Below are 20847 nucleotides of genomic sequence, written 5' to 3' on the forward strand. Positions count from 1 at the left end.
AGCGGGCCGACAGACATGGCGCAGCAAACAGCGGACCGACAGACATGGTGCGGCAGACAGCGGGCCGACAGACATGGCGTCGCAGACAGCCATTGTCGCTCTAATCGTCGTCCCCGCCGCCGTCGCCACCACCGCCGCCGCCGCCGCCGCCGGCGGCCCCGACTGCCGAGAGCAGTTCGGCAGCGCCCTCCAGGCGGGTGCCCTCCAACACGCCGGTGTCCTGCACGGCGTTCAGAGTTTCCATGGCGTCTCCAGACGTCAACCCCTGCGTCACGTTGTACATGTCCCTTATCCCGGTGAGTCCCAGTCCGCCCATGATGTCCTCCTCTTCGTCGTTCATGTGGAAGATGGCCTCCGGGTCCTCCGGCGGCGGCTGCAGCTCCTGGCCCTCACCGAGAGTGCAGGGCCAGCTGAACAGCAGGTAACCGGGCGCGGTCAGCTCCTGGCCGCCCCACCGGCGCGCCAGGTCACACGAGGTCTGCAGCCAACGCGCGCCCGCCACCACCGCCAGCTGGCAGACCACCACCAGCAGGTAGACGGCATAGCAGGCACCCAGCAGCGTCAGCACGTCCTCGGTCAGATGTTGGGCGCAACCGCGCTGGTTTAGCTGGCTCTCGCGCACGCCGGCTCGCTGTGGCGGGCTGTAGAAGTCGTGCTCCAGCCGCGCCAGCCGCTGCCGCTGCCGGCTGGCGTTCGGGGTCGTCACGAACAGCTGGCGCGGCAGCGACACAGTCTCCGGCACTGCATCGCGGAAGAAGTCGTCGCCGATGAGCCGCTCAAGGTAGTAGCCGTAGGCGGGCGGCGGGGCTGCGCCGCCGCCGCTGTGGTTGGAAGGCTGCGTGGCGTTACCCAGCGGGATCATCTCAGTGACGCCAGGCTCTGGCGAGGCCGGACGACGCGCGTGCCGGCCGCCGCCGGCGCCAGCGCCCCGCCTCAGCCTCCTGCTCAGCTGTTCGCTCTCGAGCTCCGCCAACACCTGCGCTGGCGAGCGCAGCCGACCCTCGGCGTCGCGGTACTGCCTCGGCGTCCGGTCCGTCAGCAGGCGGGTCGTCTCCTCGTCGATGCGCCGTTCGATCTCCTCCACCCGGCTGGCCGTCTGCTGGTGCGGCGCCATCAGCCACAGCGAGTCGCACGGCCCCCAGTGCGTGAAGTTGCAGCAGCTCCAGGGCGCCCAGGGCACCAGCCAGAGGCCGTCCCGCATGTGCCGGTCGCCAGTGAAGAGGCTAAGGTCGTTGACCTCCTCCGGGTCGGCCCAGGGTAGCCGGAACCAGTCACGGTAGAGGGCTGAGCCGCAGCAGCGCCCCTCCAGCTGCACCCGATCCACGGCCGTCTTGATCGTGCTGTTCTCGCCGTACTGATACAGCGCGTCGCTACCTCGTAATGGGCCGCGTCATTGTTAGCGTGTTCTACGAAATGCCGTGGGAAAACATGTTGTCAGTTAGATAATCGAGTTTATTATGAACCAGACAAGACTAATTTTGCCACCCACCCACCCACCTCCCCAACATAACCCAGCCGTAAGATATCATACCTCGGAGGGTCGCGGGACACCCACAATAATCCGCTTAACACCACATGCGCTGCGTAGAGATCAAATATATGGCATACACATTGTGGCATACCCAACGTGTTTTACAATTCGACCCGTCCGCATCTTATTGCCCACTGTCACCGTTCTTGACGAGATGGGCCTTATCCTCCTCGCAGATATTCATGTGACCAAAGTCTGATCCAGTAAGGCCAGTTGAGGTGGGCACCGAACAGACCTCCATCGTCACTGACATCTGACGAGCTAGGATTAAATCACCGGTTTCGATTGCGACCGCTTCGTCAGTTGTCTCACAGTTCGGTCTGCCGACTTGTTAACAGGCCAAATATCGCGTGTTGGGCCAGCTCGTGAGTCTGTCGCTGGTTTAGTGTTGGTCGGTGCTTACCGGAACCCGAGTTGGAACGCGTCGGTGATGCGCACTCGGTGGTAGAGCAGTGCTGCCATCTGCACCATGGTGGCGATGTTGACACCGATGGCGGCCACCAGCCACACGAAAAAACAGGCGTGCCATCGCTTCCTGCAAGCCAACATCAGCCAGTTACACACGGCTGCTGGGGCAGCCTTTCGTTGCTGCTGGTCAGCCGTAGGCAGACATTGGGGCAATCATTCGCAGCTGCTGGCCAGCCGCAGACAGTCATGATGCAGGATGTTGCCCGTCTACCGAAGGCAGTTGCCGAACAGCTGCTAGTCAGTACTTTGCCTTCTACGCCCTTTACCTCCTATGTCTACTACTACCTCGTATGACCTGAGGATGACATCAAGTACAGCCCCGCGAGTGACCAGATGATGACCTTTTACGCGGCTCTGTGTCTGACTTGATGCTATCCAGAACAGCGCACCATGTGACCTGGTAGTGACCTCTGGAAGACTCTCACACATGACCAGCTGACGACACCCGGCACAGCCCATGTCTGACCTGGTGATAATCTCCACCACAGCCTCGCGCATGACCTGTTGCCTGTTGGTGGCCTCACAACACAGCCCCGCGTGTGAACCGGTGACCGGTGACCGCAGATCGTCGTCACGTTTGACCCAGTGACCCACTGCTGCGCCCCCCAACCTGGTGGTGCGGTCTCCGATGTCCTGGCAAATCTTGGCGCTGGGTACGTGGAAGGCGGCCAGCATGATGGCCGTCGTAGTGACGAGTTTGTGCGGCTGGTCTGGGTCGTACTCGCGCAGCAGCAGGGCGCGCGCCGTCAGCTGCTGACGAAGGTACAGCGCCAGCAGGTAGAGCAGCTGGGCTAGCGCTGCGATCGCCAGGTGAAGCAACAGGAGGGCCATGCCCAGCCGGCCTCGTCGCTCCTCTGAGAGCATGACCGGGCAGACGGGCATGGCGGCGTGCTCGTAACTCTCAACTCAGCGGGCACACCTCAGCAGCGTGTTCTTCCCGGAGCTGGACCGGTCAGACGGGCATGGCGGAGTGCTCGTAACTCTCAACTTAGAGGGCACACCTCAGCAGCGCGCTCTTTCCAGAGCTGGACCGGGCAGACGGGCATGGCGGCGTGCTCGTAACTCTCAACTCAGCGGGCACACCTCAGCAGTGCGCTCTTCCCAGAGCTGGACCGGGCAGACGGGCATCACGACATAGTCCAGCTCTCAGCTCGGCAGTGACGTTCTTTCGACGGCTGGGTCATGCAGAAGGCCATGGTGGCTGGACGTCCTTATGTCTGGGCAGCAGCTGGTCAACCCATTAGCACTACGCAAACTAATATACAGATTGCCGAGCCGCGTGATTGGTTCGGCATTGTTTATCTTGCACGATACTGATAAAAATCATGCTGACATGCCGCTTGTCCGTCCGCACACACGAACCATGAGATAGCCTTGACCAGTAAGGTTTTTTCAGAATTCAGAGAATGGGCTCCGATCACGGAGTGAAACAATGAACGTGAAGTATAGCTCCGGAGGGAGTTCGGTTACGGTGAACAAGGTCGGTTGAAAAAAAATAACAAGCGATAATGTTTTTTTTTCAAAATTTCACTGAGCCCTCTCGGTCACGTGACAGTGGTGCAAACGTTTCTTACGTGTTGGAGATGCTGCCAGCGGTGAAACTATAAAAATGAGAATAGAAAATGAAACCATGATGAAACAACAGTGAAATTCAACAGCGCCCTTTGCTAGCAAGATAATATAATAATAGTATGAACCATTTGTGTATCTACATCGGCAAACCGGTTTCACCTCTAACAAAAAACAACATAACATATGTAATTGTGTATCTTTGTTGATAGAGAAGACACACCCGCCTTGCAGAGATCGTTTACTGTCGAAGGTTCTAACATGCAACAGAAGGCCACCTGCGGACGGATATAAACATGCTGGATTATCTAATTTATATACCATGTAGCTGGGCAATTAAGTAACTCCGTCAACTTTGGTGGAAGCACCTGCAGTATTACGATATCGGGTGGTTACGGGTCCTTGCACAGCTAAAGAACCCTCCCATTACCGGGAGGAGTCCCGGCATGACTTCATCGCGTCATACATCACTTAAGTATCACATTATTCCGGTTAAGATGGTTGGGACACTGATAGCCAGGGGAAAAAATGCTTACCGCGGCCCTCGATGTGTCATGTGCTTACCGATCTCGGAACTTACAACTCGTGACATCTGAGCTGCAAAAGCATCGCGTCTCCTTATTATAAACCAAATGCATGGGCTGTGGAAATCTTGACATGGCGCGAGGCGCTTCTCAGATAAAAAAGAGCGGCGTTAGAGCGCAGATCTCCCAAAAGGAACTCTTCGTCTGTGCTGGTGCTCTGCTAAACCTCACTTGGCAAGTGGCCGCCTGACGCATAACCGTGACAGTGGGAGTTTTATTGTTGTACCACTTGGTGCTCCTCGACCACGCTCATGGTATGTCTTGCGTTGGTCGTAAAATTGGCCATCATTCACATAAATTGAAGGTATAATTAAGTCGGAAAAGGCAATTCGAGGAGTTGCCGTGCATAACCGAGATGTGAAGTTTCGCATGGAAAAAGAGTGACTCCCGGGAGCGGCGGGCTCTTTGACCGGGGCAGGTGGCTTCAGATCCATTCAGGAGTCTTCACTGGTGCCAAATTATCCACAACCGGTATAAGAGATTCAATAATGGGCACCGAGACTCCAGCTCGGAGCATTGGGCACTGGCTGAGATGGGACAGAGGGCCTCTCATTCGGCAATGGAGCCGCTGACTGACACGGGGCCCTTCCATTGTCTGATTGTGAATTCTTTCATCGGAAGTTTACATATGTCATTTCATTGGCAGTTGCCTTCATCCAAGGCAAGAAGCCCTCTGGCATTCAGGTTTCCGTCCCAATTCCTGTTGGGCATATGTGCCGCTGACCAACTCGGGGACCCTTGCAAACGCAGGACTTCCTGATAGGTAGTGCGGGCTCCTCACCGATACAAGGCCCCTCATTGTTTCAGGGACATGACCAATACGATTCGCGGTCCGCGGCCCCGTCCCTCCCTGAGAAATGGGTCACTTGGGCCCCGACCGACGAGGAGTCTTCTGTCCGATGTTGGTGGTCTCTGATTGACATAAAGACCCACATTGTCTGAGGTGGCCCTGATCGGACCTGAGGCCTTCTCAGCGACTTTTGAAGACCAGCACGTTCAATGCGACCTCGTGATCCCAGTTATTTTGATAACACATGGCCTGCAAGCATCTGTGCCTGAGCGACTCGTAACAGCCTTGTGCAGTGCGTCGGAAAAGCATCGCCGAAAACAGCAAATTCAGTCATTCGGAAACGCATCGCCCAGAGCAACAGCTGTAGATCCAACCTGTTGGTTACAACCTTGAATGTCATCATTCAACCAACTTTACCAGCACCATTCAACCTGATCTGCAGCAGCCACTGACCATTGATGAGTAAAACGGGACCAGTAGTTAAAGCTACTCTGTCCAGGGGGTGGTGGCTAGTAGTCGAAAGCGCCCTCGATGGTCTTAATTTTGGCTTGATGTGAGCAACACTAAGGATGAGGCAAATGACGGAATACCCGATCCCCGTAAAGAGGTCTCTCCCGAGCGCGTCACCCGTCACGCTGGGCGCGTGCACGCCTCTAGCGGCCGGCGGCGAGCCGTCTGGCGGCGTCGGATATCCGATGGCGACGGAGGCTGGGCGCCGATCAATGCCGGTCCGGAGAGCGTCCGAGGCGACGCGGCGGCCGCCGACGGCGCGCAGCCCGGCCGCTGCCGACTGTCAGCAGCTGCACCGCACCCCGGCCGCACCCGCACCGCACGGACCTCGCTGGTGAGCGCCGCCCGCCGTCCGGCGCCGGCGGCACGCCCGGCAATGTGTGTGTGTGTGTGTGTGTGTGTGTGTGTGTGTGTGTGTGTGTGTGTCCTCGGCGGCCGGGGGCCGAGCTGGTCTAGGCCGTTTGCGACCTAGACCGGCGACTTCCGATCTAGACCATCGTCGGGGACGATGAGCGCAACCGGGGCGCGTCGGCGAGTGGCGGAAATGCTGTCTATTCATTGGGCAGGATATTTTTGGCATGCGGTTGGCGGGGAATCAGGCTTTTTGGGGTTGCATGTGAAGAATTTGCACTAAGGCCGCGTTTTAGCGTTTTATGGAATGTGAGGCCCTCGTCCACTAGGTGAGTACACAGCGCAGCCTGTTAATGTAGAGCTAGCTGGGTTTGCAACAATGACACACCTGCATACGCCTAACGCGTGCATCACTGCATAGGAGGGATCCAGGGTCTTTTATGTGCCCAAAATATCTAGTACGCGCCGTAGGCTTGGCATGATGCTGGAAAATCAACGGATGTCCTGACCAGAAATGCAACTTTTCGCTGCCATCTCGACCCGCGGCCCACTCTGATTCACCCAATGGGGATCCAGTGCAAGAGTGCACGGACCACCATTCTGGTCGGAACCCAACCACATCGATTCATTTGTTGTGTGTATGGAGTGATGTACATGCTTAACCATTGACATCACATAGAATACGTATTGACTATATTATCCGCATTATTTAGTGTACACATAACAGGAGCACTGCAGAAGCTTAAACAGCAGCAAATTGTAACAAAGTTGCAATATCTGAAAAAGCAAGAACGAAAGGTTATTGTGTTTTTAAATGGTGATGCTTGTCTTAACGTGAAGCTATTAAACAAGCAGGGGGAGGAATAAGTGTACCAGAAAAACAAGTGTACCCCTGTTCCCCGACCCATGAAACAGCAGGACCTAACAGTGGCTTCCGCCTATGATGTATTTGCATGGAGTAAAAGGAGGAGGATGCTCAATATTTGCATGAGCATGTGGCGAGTGTTGACATTTCAGACAATCACAGTACATGCACAATATGATGTCCACTCCCAGGGCGCTGGCGGAATTTCGTATTATTATTATTGCTGGAATCGGTCCGGGTAAAGTAAAGGACTTCGAGCAGTTTTGAAGTGCTAGGGTTGAAGCCCCATTGTGGCCTCCTACACGTGAGGGGAGCGCATCACACAGAGTTTTGTAACCATTCAGCTTTCATGTGGCCTTTTCTCCGTTTTTCCAGCAAGTTCAGTCAGACTGCGTGTGCCATCAAAGTACACTTGTGTGCATGCAGTTTGTATAAAGTAAGCACGCCGCCGGAGAAGAAGGCCTTCGCAGCAAATGCAACGTGAATGAAAGTGAGTCAACATAGCGGAACATAATGTCTCGTGTTCGAGATGAACTGGATAGCCCATGTTCATTTTTCCTGGACAAACATGAAATACTGATGATGTAACACTAAACGCGTATGCTTATAGGAATAGGTGTGGCCACTACATCATGCTGAAACGACAGACTTGGGGTGAACATGACATGATAGAAATGTTCCAGAGTGGATTGGTTCCTAGCAGCCGAAAGATATCCTTTGCGTCGATGGGGTCGGCAAACGATCACGCCCCACGAGGGCGGAGTGGGAGAAGGCTCCGTTGCCTTTGTCCTCCGGAACCTATCGCCCAATTTGAACGATTTACATGGCATTGGAAAGCTCCTCAGAAGACGGTCCGGGGGCACTTTATTTTGATTTAACTTTATTTTGCTTTCATATTGAAATAATAGGTCAAAGATGGGTCAAAAGTCAATATAGCTCTTTTTACATCATGGGTTATCGAGCCCACTTGTACAGCAAGACTTATTCTGCCAAACAGCACTCTTAAGCGGGGTTAGAGAATCGTGTAAGTTACATACCGATACCGAGTCAAGATCAAGGTCAAACCATAACAGTTCATCACGAGGCCAATTCAGTTTCCTCATGAACGCACACCTTTGGACTATTTTTGCAAGCGTTATACAGTGTAAATGTTTTGAAATTTAGCTGGGATTGGGAGATGAGAGCTCCAGCATTCTAAATTTGAGAAGAAACTAGTGTCATGTCCTGAGAGAACTCCGCTTATTGTAATTTTCACTTCCACCCCCTCCCCCTCCCACCATCTCTGTCCTAAACTCATTTTCCGCAACTACACTCTTGCCCTCAAGTCTGCATCTAGGTCACTTTCGAAACCAATGGCGGTTCTACCAAGGTCAAGCCGGAGACGTTCATCGTATGGAATAATGAAATCACTCATATAACACATGTTCCCAGATTATTTTTAGCAGCAGAATGCACTGTAATTGTTCTTCAGTGTGCATTCTGGTTAGGTTAGGTCAGGATAGGTTAGGTTAGGTTAGGTTAGGTTAGGTTTGGTTAGGTTAGGTTAGGTTAGGTTAGGTTAGGTTAGGTTAGGTTAGGTTAGGTTAGGTTAGGTTAGGTTAGGTTAGGTTAGGTTAGGTTAGGTTAGGTTAGGTTGTTTTAGCAGTCATCAGAGTGTCAAGCTCAGCCGGCCGCGTCAAACCGTGAGGGTCATTGCATTTACGGTCATGTAACGCTGTAAAATAGAGATGTCGACTTAAGCTCTATCATATCGTGTGAACCCTATCATATTGTATGTAAAATAGCTATGTCTTCAACTCTATTATATTGCGTGAACCTTAGCATATGGTATGTAAACAGAGATGTCGACTTGCACCCCATCATGTTGTATTTGATCAGAGTTCTTTAAGTCACATTTACTCTCTGGTTTTGTGAAACATTACAACAAAGGTTTACGTGCTGCAAGGTCTTGTTAGAATACTGCGGCCTTCATAATCCATTCAGAATCAGGAGGAAATTTAACACGCCTTAAATATGACATGGCAGTCGTGAACATCATGCAATTTCCTACCGTTTGATATGCAATGCTATGTTTTTCACTGAGATCCTCCTGTTTGGTGTGTTACTGAATGCTTGGTTGTTCATACAAATCACAGTGTGTGACATGCAGTGACATGAGTAAAACGCCATTTTCTGGTTAAAGGTTGAGACAAAACAACGATATTTTATGCTGGAAAAGTGTGAAGAATTAATGCTAGGTGGGAAATCGAAAGTTTTGTGTCAATAGCTGCATTTCTTGCTGAACCATTTTTCCGTTTCCGAACCGTTTGTTCTGTTCTTGCAATAGATGGTGAGTTGAAGTTGTTCTGCCGTGTTGGTGCACGTCACATTCACTTCCTTGGATGGTTCATGAACGATGCGTTCATCTACTTTTTAAGATGGAGACTTGTGATTGCAAAAGCAGAGTCAAGCAGTCAGTCATGTTTTGACCACTTTGTTGGAGGTTTGGTTTTTGTTTCTCGTTATACATGTCTTTTGATTTCGTTATCAATGTCTACCTTTGCTGTGCAGTGCATTGCCGTCAGGAGTATTTGAGATCACCGACTGGGTTAATAAACAAACCCTGAGCGCTACTGGCTGATGGACAAGGTAAACATTTACGTTTGTAACGAAGGTCGAAGCCAGTACATGATGTTCAGTAGCCGTAAGAAATACACGAAGTTCGTTGACATGCACCTCATACCTAGATCCATTCTATGCTTTATTGATCCATACATACTACACCGCGCAGGTTCAGTTCAGTACACACGCCGACCGAACCGTTTGTTGGAACGCAGGTTTGGTGACGGGTAGTGACCGGCACCAGGCCGTTTACTGACCATTAAGGTCGCTGCGTGCCGGCTCACCTGCACGTGTCGGTTCCCACGTGCGGGCATCGACTCGGTCCGTGGCCGCGCGCCGGGGCGATGGCTCAGCCCGATCAGACAGAGTCGTGGCAAGGGTCGGCGCTCACCAGCCAGCGGCGCCGGCCCGACCCGTGCACCCAGCAAGACCTCTGCACCGGGCCTCTGCACCGGGCCGAGACCTCCAGTCGGCGACCTGCCGTGCCCTGGGCTGGTGCGTCTTTGTTGCAGCGGCCCCGATAATGTCCGATAATGTCCCAGATACGGGGTTATCTGGGCCGATTGTGTACCTTGTCAAGTGAATATGACTTTTTGCGCACGTGCTTCCTCTTATGTGCTTATGTGTAACCGACTTTTCTGATCTGTTGTGCTATGGTCCATTATTTGTCTGTATGTACGCATATATATATATATATATATATATATATATATATATATATATATATGTATTTGAGTCGTGGCAAGGGTCGGCGCTCACCAGCCAGCGGCGCCGGTCCGACCCGTGCACCCAGCAAGACCTCTACGGACATATATATATATATATATATATATATATATATATATATATATATATATATATATATATATATATGTGTGTGTGTGTGTGTGTGTGTGTGTGTGTGTGTGTGTGTGTGTGTGTGTGTGTGTGTGTGTGTGTGTGTGTGTGTGTGTGTGTGTGGTGTGTGTGTGTGTGTGTGTGTGTGTGTGTGTGTGTGTGTGTGTGTGTGTGTGTGTATGTGTGTGTGTGTGTGTGTGTGTGTGTGTGTGTGTGTGTGTGTGTGTGTGTGTGTGTGTGTGTGTGTGTGTGTGTGTGTGTGTGTGTGTGTGTGTGTGTGTGTGTGTGTGTGTGTGTGTGTGTGTGTGTGTGTGTGTGTGTGTGTGTGTATGTGTGTGTGTGTGTGTGCGTGTGTGTGGGTGTGGGTGTGGGTGTGTGTGTGTGTTGTTCCAGTCCTGGCCGAACTCCGCTTAATTTCATTCCCTGTTCATTTCAGTGTGTCTATTCCTTGCGGCTCGCGGCATATGCTAACGCCTCTCACCACATCCGCAGGTGGGGTGCGCTGCCTGGCTGACCGTCTGCTCTTGGCATGACCGCCATGACACAGGAAGGTGTCACGTGTCTGACGCTGCTGCTGCTGTTGTCTGTATCGCTTTCATTCGGTGAGTGTCTTGTACCTTGTAATTTTGCCGTTCAGTGCTTGTAGTTTCTCGGGCATGAGCTTTTGTTCACATGTACGCATTTGTACATGTGTCTGACGCAGTTTAAAAGTAGCTTTCATCGGACGCGTGGACAAAGCTTCAGGCCATAAGCGGTACATCTGACTACGTCACGGTCTTGCTCCATGTGCTTTTCTTTTGGACAGATATCACCACTGCGTTCAGGACATGATTTATTCTTCCATTTCAAGCCTCATCACGCTGGGTATTCCTTGAGAAAAAAGGTGCCTGGTGACCGTTTGTTAGACTTAAATGCCCCACACTTTTTAACGATAGCTTTTTATCCTTTTTTAAGGACCTGTTAATGCATACCTAATCAAGATATGATGAGTAAGAAGACACCAAAAAACCTTTTTGGGTTGCAATTCGTTTGTGGTTTGTGAGTGCCTCTCACAGCATTTATTCTTGACATGTCTGAAGACAATTTGCATTGGTTTATCGATTACAGCTTTCCTTGTTCACCTGAACAAGTGAGGTGATTTAAGTGAACGCTTCGACTTTAGGCATCACTTATAATGCGACGAGCAGTTTATGAACCTAGTTTAAGCACCCTCGGATACGCGTCGCATGTGTAACGTTGCAGAGGGCTGCACGCCGTGGTTTACAATGATTCGTGTAATGATTCGTGCAATTTTGCAACATTTCCTATATGGCCTCTTAGGGTCTCTCGGGTTCTTCAACAAGAATGAAAGTGGTCCTGGAGTGCTATGCCGCTTTGTTTTGCAGTATATCAGTCTTGAAACCTCCTACAACTTTTTGCAGCACTTTAGAAAATTTGTGCTTAGGATCTTTTATGCACCGCAAGAACACTGTAGGTAGTTTTAGGGCGCTATATTGATTTGTTAAGCAATAACTGCTGTTGCAACATCCTGCAACTTTCGCGACATTTTCTAGAATCCTCTTGCAAGAGCTCTAGTGGCTTGGAAGACCACTGAAGGTAGTTTTAGGACACTAACTAGGTTCGTTATGTTCATATCCGTTTCATTCGATGCTAGTCATATGTTCAGGCAACCTGGCCATCTTGCAAAAAAAGCCTCACTCAGTAATGTGCTGCACCGTGTGCTCCTTCCAGACTGTATACAAGTGTCATGCTCGCCAATTCCGTGTGAGACACATAGATATCTCACTGCCCTGGATGGAGTTAGGACCATTTCACTGCTCTGGTTAAGGTTAGAGACATAGAGTCCGTGAAAAGGTTCTTTCCCTGCTACACCCGTTTGACACGACTTGGGTAAAGAACGCTCTGTCGAGCATCTTGCCTACTCCCCCAATCTGTTTTTGGTTTGCAACATAAGCTGACTTTAAATGCGACTTAAATTCGTCCATCCCTCCCCTAAGATGAGCTGCCGTTGCTTCCACAGGTCCTTATAACCTTTCAACTTCAATGCAAATCCACGTCTGCTCTACCCCGCCGCATCATACGCTGCATTCGTTCGTCGTATCGCTTATCAACTTAAGCCCCGAATTTTGCCTTACTTATGCTCCCCAGTGGCACACATGGTTGGCGTGGAGTACTGCTGCCTAATATGCTGCCAAATTTAGAGTTTTAGGAACCCTGAACACACGTTTGCAATGTTCACGCCTCTTCATCTCGGCACGTCAGGCTCTTTTACGCGAGGCGTTCGGTTTCTTCGGGTGAGGGGTCAAAGCGAATAACTGGACGCCCTTTCTACCGATGTAGGGGGCTCTCATCTTTAGTGTCCTCCAGATAGCGCCCTTGTCCCTTCTCAAAGGTATTTCCTGGCCCGGGATTTTACGCCGTTTTCGCCGAGCACATCTTTCGTAAACGTCTTTACGAGAAACGTGTGACGACTGCGACGACCGAGTCGCACCTTTCACAAGTTCTGGTGCGCACCGTCCCTGTTTTATGAGGGCCACCGGGCCGTTTATGCGAGCTTCAGCTGATAAAGAGCATGACGTCAGCGCACAGCTAATACGCTGTTGTCCTGTGGCCCGGAGTGGCTCTTCATGCTTAGATAGCGCCCACGTAGCGTCCTGCGTCTAAGGAGACTGCCTTCCCTAATGCCAACCACAAAGCGATTTCCTGGCTGGGATTGTATGCCGTCTTTGCCGAGTACATCCTTCGCAAACGTCTTTCTGAGAAACCTGTGACGACTATGAGTCGCACTTTCCATAAAGTCCTATGGGCACTGACCCTGTACGATGAGAGTTTCTATGCGGGATGTTCCCTCCCTCTTTAATGTGATCAGCCTTTCAACGTAATCACTTCTGCTCTGAAAGTCCTAAGTCCAGCCTCCTCCATCTGCAAAGTTACCATTATCGGCAGACATGGGCGTAAGAGCCCATGTTAGCACAAGAGCCCATCTATGTATGGGCTCATCAGCTCATACATAGACGTTTTGGTCTCACGCGCCCGTTAGGTTGCTGCAAATATGTAAGATGTATCTTTAGCTTATCCCCAATAGACTGACAACAGCAAGATAATGTTTATTTCCTTCAAAATCAGAATCTTGAAGAGCCAGAATGGCCGCTACACATTGGCATTAAGGTTCAATAATTTGTGACTCTGCTTGACCAACGTACTCCCCATGTAACCATCACTTCCGAATATCGTAATCGATACATTGCTTTCGAGTCCAACTTACAATGCGGATTAGCAACAGGATAATTATGCCCGGCTCAATAAAGTCCTATTCATAATTTCCAGTGTGAATGACATGACACACACGCCCCCTGGCGTTTACGTCACGTTGTTGCCGCCTAAATTGTTGCGACGGGTCGTGTCCCTTGAAAAGTAGCCGGTGAAGCCTAGGTGCATGAAAACTTCGGTGCACTTTGGGCAACTGACTCAAAATTCTCTGAATCAGGGTAGATAAAAAATGTCGTTTAAAATTCTGACCAGCTTATGTCCAGGCTGTATTTTGATATCTACCCAGTTGAGGCAGACGCACACCCAGTGACTCAAGATGCCTACCCACTCGCTGAATTTCGCCCTCTCAGGGAACGGACGAATAATGGACGAATAATCTTAGGAAAGTGGTGAGTCTTATTTGCCGAACATCATGGATGAGTCAAATAGGCAAGATTGTGCACCAGTGGAAAATGTATATCTACATCTAGCATAGCAAGCGTGACATTTAGTTACTACCGAAATGTGCCACTTTATTAAGGGCAGACAATGTACTCCGGCTCTCTTCCATTCCCTCCCCGCCATGGTCACTGGGCTTGCTTCCCAGCTAAGTTTCTTAATGTACATCCTGACCCTGCCCAAAGCACTTCTTGAAACCTTCTTACGCCTATACATTTAGCTTATGTTTTCGTGTAGATGAAGCCATTGCAAAACGATTTTCACAAAACGCGTGACCCTGGATTTCAAGTGGTGTTAAAATCCCTGTTTGGCAATCCATTGTCGAAACTGTAGATACACGTGGCAGAACCAAAATTAAGTGGAAAAAATCGAGTGTTGAACAAAAGCTGAAGAAATCCTCCAAACGCACGGGCATGAGTATTCTGGCGCGCACCAGCTTTGCTGTGGTGCACCGGTGCAGGCCGTGGCGTAACGTGGCGTGCGCCGGCCGCGGCCCGGCTGAGATCAACTGACCGTGGCGTAACGTGGCGTGCTCCGGTCACAGCCCGGGTGAGATCAACTGACCGTGACGTAACGTGGCGTGCTCCCGCCGCAGCCCGGGGTGAGATCAACTGACCGTGACGTGACGTGGCGTGCTCCGGTCGCAGCCGGGGTGAGATCAACTGACCGTGACGTGACGTGGCGTGCTCCCGCCGCAGCCCGGGGTGAGATCAACTGCTACAAGTGCTCGTCCCGAAACGGTACGAACCCGGCCTGCCACGACCCATTCTCCCCGGCCATGTCCACGTACGTGCGCGCCTGCAAGGTGCCGAAGCAGAAGCACGTGGGCGAGTTCCCAGCCAACTTCTGCGTAAAGCTGACCGGCACGTCAAGTGAGTGGGGCGCTGTTCAACGTCGGGGCATGCAGGTATGGATTCAAGCTCGGGTGGGGCTTGGGTGGAACCCTGAAAGGCTGTGGGATCCCGGGCATTGCGACACCGCGAGATCAGATAATCGTCCCGTTGGCCGTGCTCATCGATCGCGAGTGTATTTGCAACGCTCGACGTTTGCAGCGCTGAGAACAATGTTTAAAGCAACGAGTGTAACTTGTCACAGGAAAATCAGGCCGCACTGAGCCAGCTTAAAATGTGGTACTTGCTGCTGCAAATGTGTCAGTTTATGACGGTGCCGTACTGCTATCGCTCAGAGGCGATGACGTTTCGTAGTTTTGCATCGCCGTGCTGGTTTTCAGCGCGGACCGGGGAGGTCCTCGTCATTCGCAACTGCGTGCTGAAGAACATGGAGTCGCAGTGTGGGGCTTTCAAGTTCGCCAACGAGACTCTCCATGGCTGTGTGCTGACCTGCAACTACGATGGCTGCAACGGCGCCACCTCACAGACCGTTTGCGCACTTACGCTTCTGCTCACGCTCGCCGCAGCGCTCTGGGGCGTCGGGTGAAGTCCGGATAATCTGACCGTGTGTGTGTTGCTTTGGTTCGTCATTTGGAGCCCGCTGGCCGACTGCGGTGGCCTGTGTATGGGGTCTGCTGACGGGGCTCGCATGCCCATGCTCTAGCACGTGCGGTACGAGCATCTTTTGCTGCCGCCCAGCACGCTCCGGTATTTTTAGACGGACTCGCGTGAAATAACAAGCGTGGACGTACTGTCAGTAGGCAGTAGGCACCAGCTAAACGTCTTAGTAGACGCTTAATTTTGTTAAAGATTTCCCTTAACATAACATAGAGTTGTACTGCAACCTTATTCTCTGGGTGGGAAGAGTGTGCACATTATCTGCTCTGTGATGATTTTTGCTCGCTTATCAACGGTTCGCTGCAGCGCCACGAATTTTTTGAGACTTTCATAGGATGGATATGTTGAAAGGACGCTGTGTTGGAATACGAAACAAATCTTCTTGGCAGGGGCGGTTCCAGATCATCGTTTTGGGAGCTATTTTTCTGTGCTTACAGGGTGAGAAGCATAAGTTAGCGCGCCACACTGACGTGTTTTTGGAGTGAATTAAAGATCGCGGATTTATTCGTATGGTTATTTAGAGCATGCGTGTTGCATATCAATATCTTCGGCGAAATGGTGAGTACACTGTAACACTTAATGCGTCCACCATGCGCTTATTGTGTCAGGCTTTATGAAGAGAAACATTCCCCACAGGCACTCCAGACTTCCACCTTGGAATGAAAACTCGTTGAAACAAATCAAATGGTGTTTTGTTCATCGATGTTGGAAAACGAGTTTCCGAGATATCTAGGGTGGGGAGACACACAGCTTATATTTGGTGTAGAACCGAATATATACATAAAACACATGCATATATATACATATATATATATATATATATATATATATATGTGTGTGTGTGTGTGTGTAAATATATATAATATATGTATGTATACAAATAAATAAATAAATAAATATGTATATATATATATATATATCTGCATATATATATAGGCAATATTTACGAAAAGCGAGCGAGCATTATCACCAACCCGCAGGGCATCTAGTGTATGAGTGATGTCGCGGGAGATGAAATGGACGGAGAAGTGTGAGCAATGTAACAGACATGACAAATATCCCTTCATTTAATTTCTTCGTCGTACTGGGGCTCTACATAGTCAAGGCAAGCCTCAAGCAAGGATATCCATGCATGTATGGGTCGAAACGGTCCGCAAAAAGGGGTAAAGTTTGAACCATCGCGCCATCACTTACATTCATTTAAAGCCATTTTCCCCAAAAGCGTCCTCTTATATGATATTCCAAACAAACAATCACGTTAAACGTTCTGCACAGCAAGTGACTGAAGTGATTGCTCCCTAATCTTTCACATGTTATGCTGACGGTAGCCACTTTAGCTCGGAAATAGAATCATCTAACATTCAGCGTGCCATTGCAAGCCAGTGCTATGCGTCACGCCACATCGTTGCGATGAAATGAATACGACACTGATGATCGAACGAATGTGTAATTATATCGTATATAAATAATATAATTACGTAATTACGATATTATTACGAATAATATAATTACGAGCGCAAGCAGAATATAAATTACAACGACTGAGGTGATAGCTCTGGTAGGTGTGTCGCGCGATATGGCGGGAGGGAGGCATCGGGGTGCTCCGCAGGTGTGCATCTGAACCTGCCCTAAGCCCAACGTCAGGCTGTTTGCCAGCTTTTTCTCCGGCTTAAGTATGATTGCGACACATGGGGCCCGCTCTCGTCCCTTTTTTGGTCTGGCGTCTAGGAGAACGTGCAGCCGTGGCAGTGCAGCGGCCGGCATAGGTGACCTATGACCGTTGGTCCCCCCACGAACATTGCTTTCATACTAGGGTTTCTGTCTGGAGGGAAGTAATCAGTATGTACTGCACTGTGACCCTGGCGTGACCCTGGTCCATCGCTGCCAGCGGCTTGCTGTGGGGTTTCATCTTTTCTTTTTCGTCTCTTCTGTTCCGAAAGTGACTTACTCAGACCCCGTGCCGAAAATCGCTGCTAAAAACAGATGTTCGCCAATGACGCACATGCAAATACTTGTATGTTAAAAATATATGTCAAATATACTTGACAAATTACAACTACATTTGTGTTCTTATGAATGAGTCTATCTGTATTCGTTTGGATGAGCCGCTGGCCTCATCCAGTGTTCAAACCCCCCGAAGCTACCCCTACCCGAACGGTGAGGTTTCCCTGTCCGAGCAGAACATTGAATAATGGGGCTCAAAACCACGTTAGTTTGAACCACTGGGGCTACTATGAGCATACGCCCTCGTCTTTAAGTCGAGAATGTGCCGCACAGGCGGTGGACCTCGCTCGGTATTCCGGGCAACCATTCTCACGGGAGCGATGACATATTTTGGCACGATGCACTTACACGACTGGGGATCAGAAGACGTGCCCATCGCCCTCCGCAGCTGTGGTATACGGACTGCTCTCATAGTACTCATTGGGGTTCATGGGGGAGGGGGGTTAACACATAGCGCGGTGTGATGGTGACCGCGGGTTTCGATTACAGTTCCGCGGTATATCTCGCACCTGACTGCGTCACAAAAAAGGCGTCGGGGAGGACGACTAACCCATTTCGTGGGACTCGTCCCAGAGTGAACGACAAGATGGGCATTCCGATAACCCGTCCGGTTGTCAGCCTTCAAGCACGCTGTCCAAGTTATCCACATGTTCACTGGGGACGTACGAGCTCAGTGCCACTTCACACGGTTCAGCAATCATTCTTCCGTAAAGCCACCTTGCCTCGGAAGATGTTTGAAAAACAATACAGTCCTTGATATCGAGAACACAAGTTTAAGTGGCCGAAATGCGGAGTAAATCTGGTTTGGGGAAGGTCAAGTAAACCTTATTGGCTGCGCCGCCCCAGCCAAAGTCGAAAACGTGACACCCCTGATGAGCATGTCAGGTAGTGCATTCGATCGGTGGATGTCGGTTAGATAGGCTGATGTGCTTGGTTGACCTATCAGAGATATGTGACTATCTGCCACTACTGGTGGCTGATAGCACTGAGATGCCATGTCGCGTTACACCATCAGTACAGTATTGCGTCAAGGGTCATTTCCAGCACGTAACAGGTTAAAATTCGAGACACCGCGCTCTTTCCGATGCCCATAGGCTGCAGTGTGTACTAGGGCTTATCAATGAATATCATTGTGTGAAGTACCTTCAAAAACGAGCGTAATCGTCTGCCATTGTCACAAAGCTTATATAGCACGTGAATGACTTTCAACTATTTGTGAGACGAGGCCCACGGAATGTAACCAGGCTTGTCATGGAGGGAGCCTTTGAATTATTCAGTTCAAGGTTCGCAAACAACGGAATGCAAAAGAGCCTATCCAATAATCAGGAAAAAGTCAGCTCTTAGGAAAAGCTCAGCGCATCGGAGGTCTCCGCCGTGTAGGCTCGCGTGGACCATCGATTCGTTAGCACAGCAAAGAAGATGCAAATACCTGAGGTTTTTTCTTTGTGAAAAACAATCAGGTTTTTGCACCCAACTACTCAAATACCCAAATACTCCGAAAACACCCAAATACCCCGTCTTTGAATTACTCCAGACAGGATCTTATGGGAAATCAGTCGTGCAATTATGCAGAAGTGCATACGGATCCTAGTTGCGATAGTTAATCGTCGTAATCTAATGCCCAACATTATTGTGCGCGAAACGATGCAATCGTTAGCGATAGCGCATGTGCTTTACAGCATCACTGCTGAAGGTACTGTAGACGCCGCTGCATAGGTGCTGCATTTGAAAAGTGCTATCGGCCAGAGTGATAGCAGAATTTCATAAGGACGGGCATGCCAGTGCCACCCGGAGGCAGTTGGGCTGGCTGAGCATGAGTAAACTCATTCAGTACAGAGCATGCATAAGGAAATAAAATAGCATGGCCACTGGAGAGCCAGCTCAGCTGGCAGCGCTCTCTCGATCAGCCCGCGTCGTGAGCGACATTGACACGTGGCAGCGAGGGCCAATCCGTTTGACACGCGTCCGAACTGAAGCAGGGGAGCGTCACTTCTCGTTCAGAGGCACAACGGTTTGGAACGGCGTCCTCTGCCCGTCCACGTCCATCGTTTAAACAGACGATGAAAACAAGCATTCCCAACATGAGGGCGTCTGCCTAACTGTATTTGAGAAAATAGTGGTAGACGATTTTATCACATTACTCACGGGGAGTGCTTTATGTTTAATTTCACACATGCTTTCGCACAACATGATCTTAATGAGTACCTCGTGGTACAATGGTGGTACAATGAATATCGGATATTTTCATTACAAGCTTTCTATCTGTCTGGGGTTGCGGGCTGCTGTTTAATCCCGACGGTCACCAGCGTGCCCTCTTCCATCACGTGATTCCGCGCCAACGTGGTGAATGCTGGGCAAGGATGTCGTCTCGGCTCATATAGCAGCGATATTCCATGATAAATACATCCCACTACGACTGCACCAGGTGTGCACCATCAACGAAGACTGCTGCGTGGCCAGTTGTCTTCCCGTGCATCTCTATCAACACCATGGCAGCGATAGAAAATATCGATGGATATTTTCAAATATGATGCCGACTTGCAACTGGAGCGTACGTGACATGAAGGTGAATGAGCACCAGAGGAAAAATGACAGATTACACTAATGCTTGCTGAGCCCTTAGAACGAACTTTGGTAGTGAAACTGAAAGCAGCACAGTCTGCTGAGCAAAGGACTTTTGGTCTGCGTTTGGAAAACGCGAGCACCAATTTTTGCGTGAAAAGCCCAAGAGAACGTGATACGTGAGCCGCGAAGGGACGAAGCCATGCGGCAATCACACATCGCACTCTAGACCGATTTCGCACAATTAAAATTTCACCAAACCGACCGCCATCAAAAGGACATGCACTGTTACCACCTGGCCACGGCGGTCGCATTCATCACAAGGGATCTGTGTGTGTGTGTGTCATTGGGGCTTTACGACGCACTCAGCTGCTGAGGCTATATGGCGTCGCCTGCCTCCCACCCTGGCAGGAAGGGCGAGCACTGTGATCACAAGTAAGCACAAGGCGAGCACAAGTGATCTGAGCAATTGAACAAGTCCTGATGGCTTTCGCGTTACTGGCGCAGGAAGGGCATTCTTTTTTGCTGGGAAAATTAGCAAATATCGTCTGCTGGGTATCGCGGGAGCCTAGCGGCTAAGTGGTGTGACACTCTAAGCTGGACCGCCACCATAGCCATGCTCCTCCAGTAATGACACCGGTGGCGGCTCAGAAGCCGTACTATGGAGATCGTCCCAGTGCCTTGGCAGGAGCAGGGGCCTCCAGGTCAATCGCCCATCCGACTGCGAGCAGCATAGGCATGTCATCTTCCACATGTTTATATTAAAAGCGATTGGAGGTGCGCCATGATACAAACACCATTCGCTTCTGGACACACGACAAATACCACAGGCTTCCGGACACACAACATCCCGCGGCACTCAAATCGCGCACGCGTCTGGACATTCATCCACTTCGGCTAGCGTGCTGCACGGCACACAGCGCGGCGCGACGATTTGAGGGCCCCAAATCGCAGCTTCA

General features: G+C 50.6%; 1 protein-coding gene across 1 annotated transcript; it reads left to right on the forward strand.

Annotated features, from left to right (window-relative positions):
• Nucleotides 1-10644: 10644 nt before the first annotated feature.
• Nucleotides 10645-16112, forward strand: LOC119114523 (uncharacterized). The gene is made up of 3 exons (XM_037238628.1): nt 10645-10708; nt 14513-14686; nt 15046-16112. Exons 1-3 carry the CDS (start codon nt 10645-10647, stop codon nt 15249-15251), a joined length of 444 nt encoding a protein of 147 aa, XP_037094523.1. The 3' UTR covers nt 15252-16112.
• Nucleotides 16113-20847: the final 4735 nt, after the last annotated feature.

The sequence above is a fragment of the Pollicipes pollicipes genome, unplaced genomic scaffold (assembly GCF_011947565.3).
Source record: "Pollicipes pollicipes isolate AB1234 unplaced genomic scaffold, Ppol_2.1 Scaffold_946;HRSCAF=1095_pilon_pilon_pilon, whole genome shotgun sequence".
Classification (NCBI taxonomy): domain Eukaryota; kingdom Metazoa; phylum Arthropoda; class Thecostraca; order Pollicipedomorpha; family Pollicipedidae; genus Pollicipes; species Pollicipes pollicipes.

What these genes read in the sequence shown, in the direction of transcription:
- LOC119114523 (XM_037238628.1), top strand. Translation starts at nt 10,645, where the DNA reads ATGACACAGGAAGGTGTCACGTGTCTGACGCTGCTGCTGCTGTTGTCT. An exon ending in GTCTGTATCGCTTTCATTCG is followed by an intron (nt 10,709 to 14,512) that starts GTGAGTGTCTTG and finishes CTCCCGCCGCAG; the next exon opens with CCCGGGGTGAGATCAACTGC. An exon ending in AAAGCTGACCGGCACGTCAA is followed by an intron (nt 14,687 to 15,045) that starts GTGAGTGGGGCG and finishes GCTGGTTTTCAG; the next exon opens with CGCGGACCGGGGAGGTCCTC.